This window comes from Carcharodon carcharias, chromosome 14 (genome assembly GCF_017639515.1).
Source record: "Carcharodon carcharias isolate sCarCar2 chromosome 14, sCarCar2.pri, whole genome shotgun sequence".
Lineage (NCBI taxonomy): Eukaryota > Metazoa > Chordata > Chondrichthyes > Lamniformes > Lamnidae > Carcharodon > Carcharodon carcharias.
The window spans coordinates 125,102,799-125,117,881 of record NC_054480.1 but is presented as its reverse complement, the minus strand read 5'-3'; the positions used below and the strand labels follow the sequence as shown (position 1 = coordinate 125,117,881).

Below are 15,083 nucleotides of genomic sequence, written 5' to 3'. Positions count from 1 at the left end.
TCTCTTTCTCTCTCTCTCTCGGTCTCTGGGTCTCTCTATCTCTCTCTCGGTCTCTGGGAGCCTCTCTTACTCTATCTCTCTCTCTCTGTCTCTGGGTCTCTCTTGGTTTCTCTCTCTCTCTGTCTCTCACTCTCTCTCTCTGGGTCCCTCTCTCTCTCTCTCTCTCTCTCTGTCTCTGGGTCTTTGGTCTCTCTCTCTCTCGGTCTCTCTCTCTTTCTGGGTCTCTCTCTCTCTCTCTCTGGGTCTCTCTCTCGGTCTCTGGGTCTCTCTCTCTCTCTCGGTCTCTGGGTCTCTCTATCTCTCTCTCGGTCTCTGGGAGCCTCTCTTACTCTATCTCTCTCTCTCTCAGTCTTTGGGTCTCTCTTGGTTTCTCTCTCTCTCTCTCTCACTCTCTCTCTCTGGGTCCCTCTCTCTCTCTCTCTCTCTCTCTCTGGGTCCCTCTCTTTCTCTCTCTCTCTCGGTCTCTGGGTCTCTCTATCTCTCTCTCGGTCTCTGGGAGCCTCTCTTACTCTATCTCTCTCTCAGTCTCTGGGTCTCTCTTGGTTTCTCTCTCTCTCTCTCACTCTCTCTCTCTGGGTCCCTCTCTCTCTCTCTCTCTCTCTGTCTCTGGGTCTCTGGTCTTTCTCTCTCTCTCTCGGTCTCTCTCTCTTTCTGGGTCTCTCTCTCTCTCTCTCTGGGTCTCTCTCTCGGTCTCTGGGTCTCTCTCTCTCTCTCGGTCTCTGGGTCTCTTTTTCTCTCTCTCTCTCTCTCTCTCTCTCGGTCTCCGGGTCTCTCTCTCTCTCTCTGGGTCTCTCTCTCTCTCTCTCTCGGTCTCTGGGTCTCTCTCTCTGTCTCTTGGTCTCTGGGGGTCTCTCTCTCGGTCGCTGGGTCTCTCTCTTTCTCTCTCTCGGTCACTGGGTCTCTCTCTGTCTCGGTCGCTGGGTCTCTCTCTTTCGGTCAATGGGTCTCTCTCTCTCTCTCTCGGTCTCTGGGTCTCTCTCTCTCTGTCTGTCCCTCTCTCTCTCTCTCGGTCTCTGGGTCTCTCTCTCTCTTGGTCTCTGGGTCTCGGTCTCTCTCTCTGTCTCTCTCTCTCTTGGACTCTGGGTCTCTCTCTCTCTCGGTCTCTGGCTCTCTCTCTCTCTGTCTCTCTCTATGCTTGCTTCTTTCTGTCATGTTTAATTGAAACCATTTCTAACTCAGTTCCTGTTGACGGGACAGAACAGTCTAGTTGTGATGTAGTTTGTAAATTGCTGATTGGCTGTGTGATGAGGATAGACACGATGCAATGAGGGAGAAACTAGACTAACGGGTGCTATGAGCCAGACTGTAACTGCAGCATGAATGCTGGATCCCTGAATGAGGTTCGGGGGTGGAGTGTGATGGGGCGTTCTCAGTGTAATTGGAGTTTACAGCTGTTTATTGGGAGTATGTTCTCTGGAACATCTGGAGTTCATTTCCGTGGAGACTCTCTTGCGATGTTTGATGCTGTGAGTATCTTGTACATTATAGGCTCCACCTCCTGGCGAAAGCAAGGGGTTTCTAATGTCAGCGTGGGTCCCATTTGACCCTTGGAAACAGTCGGTGAGGGGCTTGCTTAGTGTCTGTGAGGGTCTCGCTTAGTGTCTGTGAGGAGTCGGTGAGGGGCTCGCTTGGTGTCTGTGAGGAGTCGGTGAGGGGCTCACTTAGTGTCTGTGAGGGGCTCGCTTAGTGTCTGTGAGGAGTCGGTGAGGGGCTCGCTTAGTGTGTCTGTGAGGAGTCGGTGAGGGGCTCGCTTAGTGTCTGTGAGGGGCTTGCTTAGTGTCTGTGAGGGGCTCGCTTAGTGTCTGTGAGGAGTCGGTGAGGGGCTTGCTTAGTGTCTGTGAGGGTCTCGCTTAGTGTCTGTGAGGAGTCGGTGAGGGTCTCGCTTAGTGTCTGTGAGGAGTCGGTGAGGATCTCACTTAGTGTCTGTGAGGAGTCGGTGAGGGTCTCGCTTAGTGTCTGTGAGGAGTCAGTGAGGGTCTCACTTAGTGTCTGTGAGGAGTCGGTGAGGGTCTCGCTTAGTGTCTGTGAGGAGTCGGTGAGGGGCTCGCTTAGTGTCTGTGAGGAGTAGGTGAGGGTCTCGCTTAGTGTCTGTGAGTAGTCGGTGAGGGTCTCGCTTAGTGTCTGTGAGGAGTCAGTGAGGGTCTCGCTTAGTGTCTGTGAGGGTCTCGCTTAGTGTCTGTGAGGGTCTCGCTTAGTGTCTGTGAGGGGCTCGCTTAGTGTCTGTGAGGGGCTCGCTTAGTGTCTGTGAGGGGCTCGCTTAGTGTCTGTGAGGGGCTCGCTTAGTGTCTGTGAGGGTCTCGCTTAGTGCCTGTGAGGAGTCGGTGAGGGTCTCGCCTAGTGCCTGTGAGGAGTCGGTGAGGGTCTCGCCTAGTGCCTGTGAGGAGTCGGTGAGGGGCTCGCCTAGTGCCTGTGAGGAGTCGGTGAGGGGCTCGCTTAGTGTCTGTGAGGAGTCGGTGAGGGGCTCGCTTAGTGTCTGTGAGGAGTCGGTGAGGGGCTCGCTTAGTGTCTGTGAGGAGTCGGTGAGGGGCTCGCTTAGTGTCTGTGAGGAGTAGGTGAGGGGCTCGCTTAGTGTCTGTGAGGAGTCGGTGAGGGGCTCGCTTAGTGTCTGTGAGGAGTCGGTGAGGGGCTCGCTTAGTGTCTGTGAGGAGTCGGTGAGGGGCTCGCTTAGTGTCTGTGAGGAGTAGGTGAGGGGCTCGCTCAGTATCTGTGAGGGCTCGCTCAGTGTCTGTGAGGGGCTCGCTCAGTGTCTGTGAGGGGCTCGCTCAGTGTCTGTGAGGGGCTCGCTCAGTGTCTGTGAGGGGCTCGCTCAGTGTCTGTGAGGGGCTCGCTCAGTGTCTGTGAGGGGCTCGCTCAGTGTCTGTGAGGGGCTCGCTCAGTGTCTGTGAGGGGCTCGCTCAGTGTCTGTGAGGGTCTCGCTCAGTGTCTGTGAGGGTCTCGCTTAAGTGTCTGTGAGGAGTCGGTGAGGGGCTCGCTTAGTGTCTGTGAGGAGTCGGTGAGGGGCTCGCTTAGTGTCTGTGAGGAGTCGGTGAGGGGCTCGCTTAGTGTCTGTGAGGAGTAGGTGAGGGGCTCGCTCAGTGTCTGTGAGGGGCTCGCTCAGTGTCTGTGAGGGGCTCGCTCAGTGTCTGTGAGGGGCTCGCTCAGTGTCTGTGAGGGGCTCGCTCAGTGTCTGTGAGGGGCTCGCTCAGTGTCTGTGAGGGGCTCGCTCAGTGTCTGTGAGGGGCTCGCTCAATGTCTGTGAGGGGCTCGCTCAGTGTCTGTGAGGGGCTCGCTCAGTGTCTGTGAGGGGCTCGCTCAGTGTCTGTGAGGGTCTCGCTCAGTGTCTGTGAGGGTCTCGCTTAAGTGTCTGTGAGGAGTCGGTGAGGGGCTCGCTTAGTGTTTATGAGGAGTCGGTGAGGGGCTCGCTTAGTGTCTGTGAGGGTCTCGCTTAAGTGCCTGTGAGGAGTCGGTGAGGGGCTCGCTTAGTGTCTGTGAGGGTCTCGCTTAAGTGTCTGTGAGGAGTCGGTGAGGGGCTCGCTTAGTGTTTATGAGGAATCGGTGAGGGTCTCGCTTAGTGTCTGTGAGGAGTCGGTGAGGGTCTCGCTTAGTGTCTGTGAGGAGTCGGCGAGGGGCTCGCTTAGTGTCTGTGAGGAGTCGGCGAGGGTCTCGCTTAGTGTCTGTGAGGAGTCGGTGAGGGGCTCGCTTAGTGTCTGTGAGAAGTCGGTGAGAGGCTCGCTTAGTGTTTATGAGGAGTGCAGCACTCCCTTGGCACTTGCCCTCCCAACACTGCAGCGCTCCCTCGGCACTGCTCTGGTTGTGTCATCCTGGAGTATGGGCTCATGTCTCTGGAGTTGGTCTTGAACCTGTGATCTTCCAACTGTGAGGTGAAGTTTGATTCTGTGATCATACCTATCTCACCTGTTAATGCCTATTTGTTAGGGAAAACAGCAGCTCCCTCCCTAACAGCACTGTGGGTGTACCTACAGCACATGGATTGCAGCGGTTCAAGTGGCAGCTCACCACCACCTTCTGAAAGGCAATTAGGGATGGGCAATAAATGCTGGCCCAGCCAGCGATGACCACATCCTGTAATTAATTTTTTTAAAAAGCTTGATGTAAGATGTTCCAAGGTGCTTCACAAGAATTATACAATCTGATACCGAGCCACATAAGGAGATATTAGGACAGGTGACCAAAGCTTGTCAAAAAAGGAGTGTCTTTAAGGAGAGAGAGGTGGAGAGGTTTAGGGAGGGAATTCCAGAGCTTGGGACCCAGGCAACTGAAGGCAAGGCCACCAATGGTGGAGCAATTAAAGTCAGTGATCATGTTAGAGGCCGGAATTAGAGGAGTGCAAATATCTGAGAGCGTGGGGCAGGAGAAGGTTATAGAGCTAGAAAGGGGCAAAGCCGTGGAGGGATTTGAAAACAAGGATGAGAATTTTGAAATCTAGGCTTTGCTTAACCAGGGCCGATGTGTGACAGTGACCACAGTACGTGATTGGTGGATGGAACTTGGCACAAGTTAAGACATGGGCAGCAGAGTTTTGGATGACCAAGTTTTCAGAGGGTAGAATGTGTGGTCTGGAGTTTGTTCTAAAAGTCAAGTCTAGAGGTAACGAAGATATGAATGAGGGTTTCAGCAGTGGATAAGCTGTGACAGGGACAGGATCAAGCAGTGTTATGGAGCTGTGAATAGGTGGTTTTAGTGATGGTGCCAGAATGAGGTTGGAAGCTCAACTTGGGGTCAAATATAAACCAAAGTTGTGAACAAACTGGCTTAACCTGAGACCATTTCCAGGGAGAGTGAGCAATGTAGCCACTAGCTAGGGATTGGAGTTTGTGGCAAGGACTGAAGACAATGGCTTCCATCTTTCTGATAATTACTTGGAGGAATTTTCTGCTCATTCAGTCCTGGATATCAGCAAGCAGTCTGATAATGTAGAGAGAGTGGATGGAAGGAGCCAGTGTTCCAGCTCCAGGGGTCACTGGACAAAGCCATGTGTGAATATCATCTGTGCTGTTGAATGAAGAACCTTGGCACTGGGCTAAGGTCAGGCCACTTGCACACCGTATAGCTCAGGTTAAGGCAAAGGCAGAAATTATAGAGCCCCAAAGATTCCAAAATATACCTCAATCAAATGAGGAAAATTTATCCAGTGAATTTAACCCCTAAAATACCAAGAGGCAGATGGTCAACAAAACATTAATGCAGCTAGTTGACTATCAAAGCCAACAGTGGGGCAGGGGCTAAAATCCGTTTACAGCTTTATTTAAAATACTTTTGTATGATCACTTGATGTTTTATGTTCTCTATGGATTAATTCATGACCGCAGTGGCTAATAGACCTGAAGATTCTATGTGGGTCTATGATGAATAAGCTGACTGGAATTAGGGTGGTTAAGAAGGGGACATTAGCCAGGGAGTCAAAGCTGGCATGTTTATCCTGAAGGATGTGTGCCTGTCTGCATGTGTTTGTGTTTGTGTTTAACATTTGTATGTGAGGGTGTCTCCAGAATATACTTGCACTCATTCAGATGGTAGTATTGGTCAGGAGAGCAGATGGTGTCCTTCATGGGTCACTAACCTGTTACTCACTACACAGGTCGAGACGAGGAATGAGCCCAGGGTGAGGTTGCTGAGCACTTGAGAAAAGGGAGAACAGGAGAAAATGAATCCCACCACATCCAAAATAAAGGGAACTTCAAAAGAATCGACATTTCGTGCAAAATTCTGGGATCAACAGAGTAGGTCACTGATGGGGTTAAAGGTTAAATGCCACCAACAGTCGCCAAGTTATTTGAATCATTAACTGCCTGTCAAATGCTGTGAAACATGGGATGTTCTGCGGCAGCCAAAGGTCATTTTGAAGGCGTGCTTGATTTAAATTATAGATGCTGTAATTATGTACGTGTATAATGAAGGCTGTAAGTCCATTTTCAATTCCCTGATCCAACTGGTTATTGATGCCCATATCTAAACTTTATTAATCATCAAATATATTGCACAGAAACAGGCCATTTGGCCCAACTAGTCGGTGCTGGTTTTAATTCCTCACATGAGTCTCCTCACACATGGTCAATATCTTCTATTCCTTCTCCTTGTGTTTATCCAGCTTCAACCTTAAAGGACTCCTTACTTTACTGATTAATAATTAAAGTATTGGGAGATCTAACTGCCCCCAACTCCCTCCAACATGCTCTCCCCCTCACCCCCTTCTTGGCAAACTCTTCCCCCTCACCTCCCTCTTCTCCAGTCCTCCTAGTCTGTTCTCACAACCCCCCGCCCCACGGCAACGTGCTCTCCCCTCCCCCAGCCCCTGCACACTCTTCTCACCCCCAACCCCACCCCCAACCTGGTGCATTCTTTCTCCACCCCCAATGCGCTCACCCCCTACACATACTGCACCCCAACACATACACTCTTTCCTCACCCCCGCTGTCACACTCACTGAATACTGTAAGTTCCCTTGGAAAGCTGTATTTTCTCCTGCAGTATTGCCAAAGCAACATTCCTGATGCTGATTGGAAAACTGCTGTATTGCTAAGCACTGTAACTTGGAGTGGGCGGTAGTGGAGTGGGCGGTATTGGAGTGGGCGGGCAGGCGGAGTAGGGGGTAGTAGAGGGGGAGGGCAGGCAGAGTGGTGTGAATTAATCCTTGCAGCAATGCCACCTTGGGTTGTCCGCCTGCAAATGCTGTTCCCAGCTGTGGGTGGAGTGAGGGTTGGGGCTGTTCATCAAGTTGGCCTGTAAAATGCAGCTCTCACTGGGGAGCACAATTCTCCATGGCGCCAGAGTGCAAGAGAACATCGTAAAGCGTCTGTCTGCGGCCAGTCACTGCCCTTCGAACCATGAAATATTAACGACAGACTTCGGGGCCTGTAAAACCCTAACACCAGATTAAAAGAGGCTCTTTACTTGCCTCAGATGTAAGTTCAAGTTGTGCATTTATCATGGGCTTTATTAGATGGAACTTTTGCTCTAGTTTGTGTTTTATGAAGTTTCCCTGGAGACTGGGTAATATTTCTTGTGATGAAACTGTAATGTGGCAGAATGTGAGAGGCAGGATCTGGACTCTGACTCACACAGACAGACCTCTTCTTTGTTACTCTGTGCTCCAGCCTGTGATTCCCTCGTTGCTGTTGCCCAGCAAGTGTTTGTGATGTTGCCCTGCCATCTCTTGAGACGCTGTGTTTGAAAGAGACATTGAATCTGAGTGGCACAGCCTCAAGATTGTAGCAGCTACAAGTGACACAGGGGTGTCCCATTAAAAAAGACCTGCCCCCATCCCATGTTCCCCCCCCCACACCTCCTCCTCCTCCCCCCCCCCCCCCACACACACACACACACACACACACACACACACACACACACACACACACACACACACACACAACATCAATATTAAAAAATAAGTCATTCAGAAGACGGTGGGAGTCATTTTTATGATTTTATATACCTTAAAACATTTCTGGCAGACTGGTATTCTGGGTTGGCACATGGGCCTCTCAGTCACAGGGACCGCACCTGGATCACAGCCCAGTTATCTGTTAGATCGAGGTTTTCTTCAAATTGGGATTAGATTAAATTTCTGAGCCTCTGTGCCTTCAGTTGGAGAAGTCAATGATACACTTGGGCGCGGAGAGCAAAGGCCCAAGATTCAGCCCTGTGTCTGTGCTCTGTGGGCTGATCTCTGCCAATTAGAGGCAAAATGTTTCTAAATCACTGGTTAGGACTCTGCTGGAGAATTGTGTTCAATTCTGGGTGCCACGCTTTGGGAGGGCTGTCGAGGCCTTGGAGAAGGTGCTGAGGAGATTCACGGGGATGGTGTCAGAGATGAGTGACTTCAGACATGTGGAGAGACTGGAGAAGCTGGGATTGTTCTCCTTCGAGTGAAGAAGGTTAAGAGGAGATTTAACAGCGGTGCTCAAAATTATGAGGCGTTTTGATGGAGTAAATGAGAAACCGTTTCCAGTGACAGGAGGGTCAGTAAGCAGAGGGACACAGATTTAAGGTAATTGGCAAAAGAACCAAAGGGGGAGATGGGGATCTTTTTTTAAACAGTGTTGTTGTGATCTGGAATGTGTGCACTCAAACAGCAAACATAGTATCAGATTCTTCAGCGATGCCCTCCACAGTTGCATAACCTGCCAACCTCAGTTCAGATTGGTGAGTGGAGGATAACACTTGATTGAAGTAGGGCGTTGCAATGAGGGTCAGTAGACCTTTAATGGGAGTTAACTCCTTTAGGACAGAAAGAGACATAAATACATCTACAGATGAAATGCATAGAGGCAAGATCTATAATATGCTTCCTGTCAACTCTCCATTCTAAATCCCTCTGTTCCTGTTTATAATGGGAGCTTCCTATGTAAACTTGTCCCGGTGTAAGTAATCCATCTGACCATTGGAGGTGATGTAGGGTTACCAGGACAAGGAGTGAAAATGCTTGAAGAGGACCTCTAACCTTGAGTCACCTGAAAGGTCACACTTAGCCCTAACTCCTCATGCGCAACTAATTGTTTTGGCAACTAGTTTTGTTGACCAAAAGATTTTAAAGGTTGACAAAATTAAATTTGGTTTATTTTGAATGTCCAAAAGGGAGAAATTCAACATAACTTTCTCTTCTATCACAGCTGCTCCTGGGTAAACAGATTGAACTGAAACGGTATGAAGTGGACGGAAGGAAAGTTCTGTTTTATTTTGATGAGGTAAGAGAGAAGCTTTTAAAAATATGAAATAAAATAAACCATATCATCAGGAAGGACTCTGGCTACTTCCAGTCAGCGTTTGGTCTTTATTTTCCATATAAGCAGTATTTTAATCCTGTGTCCTTCCCTGTTCACCGAGCCCTTCATCCCCTATCTTTCAACAACTGATGTAACCTGTTCTTAAATGTTCACCTGGCCTGTGTTTCCATCAGTCACTCCAGGTGTGCATTCCACAGCTACAACACCCTCTGCATTAAGCTTCTGCTGCTCTCTGTCTTGCATTTGTTCTCGTAACAATGTCCCTTGGTTCTGGACCAATAACTGAGTTGGGCCGACACTATCTCTCTCCCTCTCTCTAGGTTTGCAAGTGAAGAAATGTGTGGGTGAGGCATCTCTTGGAGAGGCGGGCAGAGAGGGAAGGGAAAATAAACTCTTAAAATGAGTGTCAGCATGACTCAGTGTGTAGCTCTCTTGCCCGTGTGGCAGAAGGTTGTGGTTTCAAGTCCAAGCCCAGATTCTTGAGCCCATGATCCAGACTGACCACCCCAGTGCTGCGCTGTCGGAGGCTCAATGCTGAGGGTGCGCTGCGCTGTCGGAGGGTCAGCGCTGAGGGAGCGCTGCGCTGTCGGAGGGTCAGCACTGAGGGAGCGCTGCGCTGTCGGAGGGGCCATCTTTTGGATGAGATGTTAAACATGGCCCAGTCTGCCCCCTCAGGTATCTGTAAAATATCCCACGTCTGCTATTCTGAAAAATAGCAGGGAGTTATCTCCAGTGCCCTGGCCAATATTTATCTCTCAACAAATATCACTGAAACAGATTATTCAGTTATCATTATATTGTCAGTTGTGAGATCTTGCTGTGTGCTGCCACATTTCCTAAGGACAGTGACTTCACTTCAAAAGTACTTTCCTGACTGCATAGCACTTTGAGATGTGAGGTAGTGAAAGATGCTATAGCAATGCAACTTCTTTCATTCTTTCTTTAAATATTGAACCAGGTAGAATGTGGACATTTTGGGGCTTTCTGAATGTCTCTCCCTCTCTGTGTGTCTCCCCCTCTCCTCAGATTCCCAGCCAGTGTATGACCTGTGTCAAGTTCTATGCATACCGGGAGTATATCGTTGGGAAAACAGCTCCTGTCCCGGTCAAGGTGTATGACTACTATGAACCAGGTAGGCACCTGCAGCTTGTGCACAGGATGGCTCTGTGGTTTGGGGTCTCCATGAACTGAAGATTAATAAGAGTCATTGAGGTCTACAGTACAGAAAAAAGGCCCTTCGTCCCATCAAGTCTGCGCTGGCCAAACAAGTACCTAACTATTCTAATCCCATTTTCCAGCACTAGGCCCATAGCCTAGCAATTCAGTAGAAAACTCATAAGGGACATTTAAATCATTGCCTAGCAATACTTGTTTAATTATAAAAACATTGGAATTGAAAAAGGAGTTGTTTGATTGGCAACTAAGTATTATCCAATTGAACAATGAAGAGTCTGTTTGCCTTCTGATTTGGGTTGGAAGGCAGATGCAATGAGGATAGACATGAAAGGCAACCAATGGGAGGAGACAGGATGGTTGGAGGGAGGAGACCATGTGACCAAACCTCCACGACTATGCCCAAACAGAGTTGGCAACCCTTACCCATGGCTCTTGGACTGTGCGAGCTGCCCACAGGCTTGGCAATTGGAATGGATTCGGGACCCAGTGTGAATGGTTCCACAGGCACAAACACTGAAGACAGTTTGCAGCAATTAACAGCTGCTAACTCCCTTTTAAGAAGCCGCTTTCAAACTTGCTGAGTCCCAGGATTAACATGGGCAAGGGGAGAAACTCACTTGAAGGACACAACCTGTGCCACCATCTCAAGAGCTTTCTCATGCTAAAATGTGACCTTTATGTGCCAGTCCCACAGCCTCCAGCTTGCTGCCCTCATCAGTACCTAAAGACTTTTCAAATGAAAATCTCAGCTGTGGCTCCCCCAGTGGCTCGATGGGTAACTATAGGGCCCGGTGTGGAACTGAGGCACACTTACCACCAGGTTGCACTTGGGGAGGGAAGTGATGGAGGGTCTCATGTAGATCCTCCCTGGTGGATCAGCCTGCCCTGCTGTCCTTGCCTGGTTTAATGGGAGCGGCTGGGTTGAAGAACGTTAGTTATTACCTTGGGCTCCATGTGGCCGGCCAGTGAAACCCGTCGTTCATTGTCACTGGGTTAAAATCCTGGAACTCCCTCTCTAACAGCGCAATCCTGGAACTCCCCCTCTAACAGCGCAATCCTGGAACTCCCCCTCTAACAGCGCAATCCTGGAACTCCCCCTCTAACAGCCCTGTGGGTGTACCTACACCACATGGACTGCAGCAGTTCAAGAGGGCAGCTCACCATCAGCCTCTCAAGGGCAATTAGGGATGGGCAATAAATGCTGGCCCAGCCAGTGATGCCCACATCCTGAAAATGAATTAAAGGAACACAGCCACTTAAAGGGAGGGGGCCACATTTGGTGGGGGTGGGGAGCCACATTTGTCCACTAGAAACATTGACCTTGATTTTTAAGCTGGGAGTGATGCGTAGTAGGAAAAGCAGACGGGTGATGATAAAGCCAGACTGTCCGGATAAGATGCACAGCCCACACCCCCGCACTGAACCACTGATTAATGACTGATCTCCCTGACTGTGGCCTGGGATCTGCTGATCTCCAGGTTTAACTCCTCTCCCAGGAAATTGAGCTGCTTCACAAACTTACCTGAAATGATGAGGTGAATTTCACCAGTGAGTGGATAGGTATGTAATCGAACCTGAATCATTATCCAGATATGTTGAAAATGTGGGAATTATTCTAAGAAGGGTCTTTTTATCAAAAGTAAATAATTTGTTCGGCTCCAGAATTTAAAACTGGAGCCATTTCCGTTCTGTCACAATCTCTATTAAATTTCACGCACAATTGGGAAGCTGGGAGCTCAGCTGAATCTTACAGAGCATGATCCCAGGCTCAATCCATGGACTGTGCTTGACTTGGGGGCCTGCCATCTTAGCAAGTGGTCTGGTATTTTAATCTGCTCACATCTGCACAGTTAGGTGGAGCTAAGTGACATTAGTTTAAGTCATTGCTCTGGAACCCAGTGATGTAGGATTTGGATAAATTAGATCTGCCAGACCCAGAATTTAACAACTTAAGGACAGCAAATGTATAAAGGAAATGTAGGAGGATTTTTTTTTTAACGAAAGGATGGTAGGAACAGATTACCAGCATGAATTAATAACAGGAAAGAACTAAACAGGTTCTGGTCAACAAATGGGATTCTGGTTTATCAGTACGCACAAAATGAACACTAGGGATAGGGAAGCTAGATGGGCCGGAGGTCACATTCCCAGTTTGAACTGAGTTAACCTTTTACTGTGGGGAAGGTCATAAAGAGTAATTTTGGGGATTACACCACTGGGATAGTTGAGCTGTTAATGCCGCTGTGCGCACGGGGCACCTCTGCATTGGGCACCATGTGCGTACGGGGCACCTCTGCATTGGGCACCACGTGCGCGGGGCACCTCTGCATTGGGCACCATGTGCGTGGGGCACCTCTGCATTGGGCACCATGTGCGCAGGGCACCTCTGTGCTGGGCACCATGTGCGCGGGGCACCTCTGTGCTGGGCACCATGTGCGCGGGGCACCTCTGCGCTGGGCACCATGTGCACGGGGCACCTCTGCGCTGGGCACCATGTGCGCGGGGCACCTCTGCGCTGGGCACCATGTGCGCGGGGCACCTCTGCGCTGGGCACCATGTGCGCGGGGCACCTCTGCGCTGGGCACCATGTGCGCGGGGCACCTCTGCATTGGGCACCATGTGCGCGGGGCACCTCTGCACTGGGCACCATGTGCGCAGGGCACCTCTGCATTGGGCACCATGTGCGCAGGGCACCTCTGCGCTGGGCGCCGCCATATTTGGTCGTATGCTGTGTATTGATGGTATTTTTGCCCTTGCAGCATTTGAGGCAACACGCTTTTATAATGTGAGTGAAACAAGTCCTCTGGCTCGGGAGCTGTGTGATGGGACCACCTGTAATGAGGTAGAAAGCTCAGCCAATCAGTGGATAGGTATGTATTCAAACCTGACTGAGAACTTAAGAATTATGGCACCAGAAGTCTTGGTTGAAAGTAAATGATTTGTTGTCTGAGCCATAGGGGAGGAAGGTGCTGTTTCAGTAGTCTGTGAGTTGCTATAGTGCATCCACAAATTTAAACATTACACCCTTGGTGCGGTAAATGGCTGAGGGGTTGGTTACTGAGGTCCATTGGAAAGGGGCTCCATCAAGTAAACTGTTCTCACTGGCTAATGTCAAAGTTTGTGTGAGTTGTTGCAGCTGGGCCTGTCCAGCGGAACAGTCAGTATCCATCACGTTCCTGACTTGAACCTTTGCAGATAGGGATTTGAGGGATCAGCAGGTGAGACACCCCCTGCCCTTGTGGTCACGTGTCGATATGGTTGACCAGGCTCGGTTCTTGGTCTGTGATAACCCCCAAGATGTTGGCAGTGAGGGGTGATTGGTTGTGATGGTACAGATGCAGGTCAAGGGGAGGTGGCTGCGCTTTCTCATGTTCAAGTTGGTCATTACCCAGCACTTGTGTAGCACAATTGTTAGCCACTAGTTGTCAGCCTGAGTCTGGGTGCTGACTGTGTCATTATTAGAGGAGCTGTGAATGGAACTAAATATCCTGGAAATGTCAGCAAACCACCCCAGCCATGAGCTTATAATAACAGGAAGGTCATTCACAGAATCTCACAGTGCAAAAGAGGCCCTTCGGCCCATCGAGTCTGCACCGACCCGTGAGAAACACCTGACCTACCTACCTAATCCCATTTACCAGCCCTTGGCCCGCAGCCTTGTTATGACGTGCCAAGTGCTCATCCAGGTACTTTTTAAAGGATGTGAGGCAACCTGCCTCCACCACCCTCCCAGGCAGCACATTCCAGACCGTCACCACCCTCTGGGTAAAAAAGTTTTTCCCCTCATTCCCCCCCCTGCTAAACTTCCTGCCCCTCACCTTGAACTTATGTCCCCTCATGACTGACCCTTCAACTAAGGGGAACAGCTGCTCCCTATCCACCCTGTCCATGCCCCTCATAATCTAGTATACCTTGATCAGGTCACCCCTCAGTCTTCTCTGCTTCAACGAAAACAACCCAAGTCTATCCAACTTCTCTTCATAACTTAACTGCTTCATCCCAGGTAACATCCTGGTGAATCTCCTCTGCACCCCATCCAGTGCAATCACATCCTTCCTATAATGTGGCGACCAGAACTGCACACAATACTCCAGCAGTAACCGATGGTTTGCCTGAAGATACTTCCTCTTCCACTTTCTGGGCCACTACTGATGGGGCCCATCCAATATTCTTCATCAGTTGAACTTTGTAGTGTTTTGTTTATAACTGGGTGTTTTTCTAGAGATTGCTAAACTTCAAACATGTTATTTGGGACTGGAGTCAAAAATAGGGAAACTGGCCTAGCATCTCTGCAAGATTCTGGTGAACTGCTTGGGTTTTTATGACAATCTGGAAGCTTCTTTTGTTGTCCTATTTCTGATGCCAGACCACAAATTACCAGATTTATTCAATTCAATTTCACAACATATCCTGGTGGGATTTGAACTCAGTGCTTGCTGATCCTGTGCCAGAACCATTGGCTATTCATTGTACCCATTAGTTAAAATGGTGCAAAGTTAGAATCTATCATTGGTGCTGTTGGAGGTGCCTTCCTTTGGATGGGACATTAAACCAAGGCCTCACCTGTCCCCTCAGGTGGACATAAATGATCCCACAGCCACGATTCAAAGACGAGCAGACAAGTTCTGCCCAGTGTCCTGGCCAATATTTGTCCCTCAAGCAGCATCACTAAAGCACGGATGATCTGTTCATTTATCACGCTGGTGTTTGTGGGAGCTTGCTGTGACTGCCACAAGAGAGACTACACATCAAAAAGTATTAATTGACTATAAAGCACTGTGGGACATCCTGCTTATATATAAGAAAAAAACAAAACCCCTGCAGCAGCAGACTTGTGCATACCTCAGAAACAGGCATGGAATGAGTCTCAGGAATCTCAAAACCCACACCCAGAACTACATACCTGTCAGCTGCTGCTGCTTGTAGGTTTCAGGCAGGCAACTGACTGAGAACAAACACACAAGGCCCCAGAATTAAAATGGTTTGGAGCTCATGTTGCCGAGGTTAAGAGGGGTGGTGCTGACTCTCACTCCAGCACTACCACCTCCTCAATCCAATTAGCAGCTACCCAACATCCACACCTCATTAAAATCAGGGCTTAAATCCTTATGAAACTTTTGACATTAAAAATGTGGAAACAGCAATTTATAATGGAAACTGCCTATGTAAATAGCACCTCCACTG

At 49.4% G+C, this 15,083-nt stretch overlaps 1 protein-coding gene across 1 annotated transcript in view; it reads left to right on the top strand.

Moving 5' to 3' along the window:
- The first annotated feature begins 1,361 nt into the window (after positions 1–1,361).
- Positions 1,362–15,083, top strand: part of LOC121287308 (C3 and PZP-like alpha-2-macroglobulin domain-containing protein 8) — a 31,702-nt gene continuing 17,980 nt past the window's right edge. The window contains exons 1-4 of the mRNA XM_041205075.1: positions 1,362–1,466; positions 8,610–8,684; positions 9,750–9,855; positions 12,659–12,769. Coding sequence (XP_041061009.1) covers positions 1,407–1,466; positions 8,610–8,684; positions 9,750–9,855; positions 12,659–12,769 — 352 coding nt within the window. The 5' untranslated portion in view covers positions 1,362–1,406. The remainder of the gene's footprint in view (positions 1,467–8,609; positions 8,685–9,749; positions 9,856–12,658; positions 12,770–15,083) is intronic.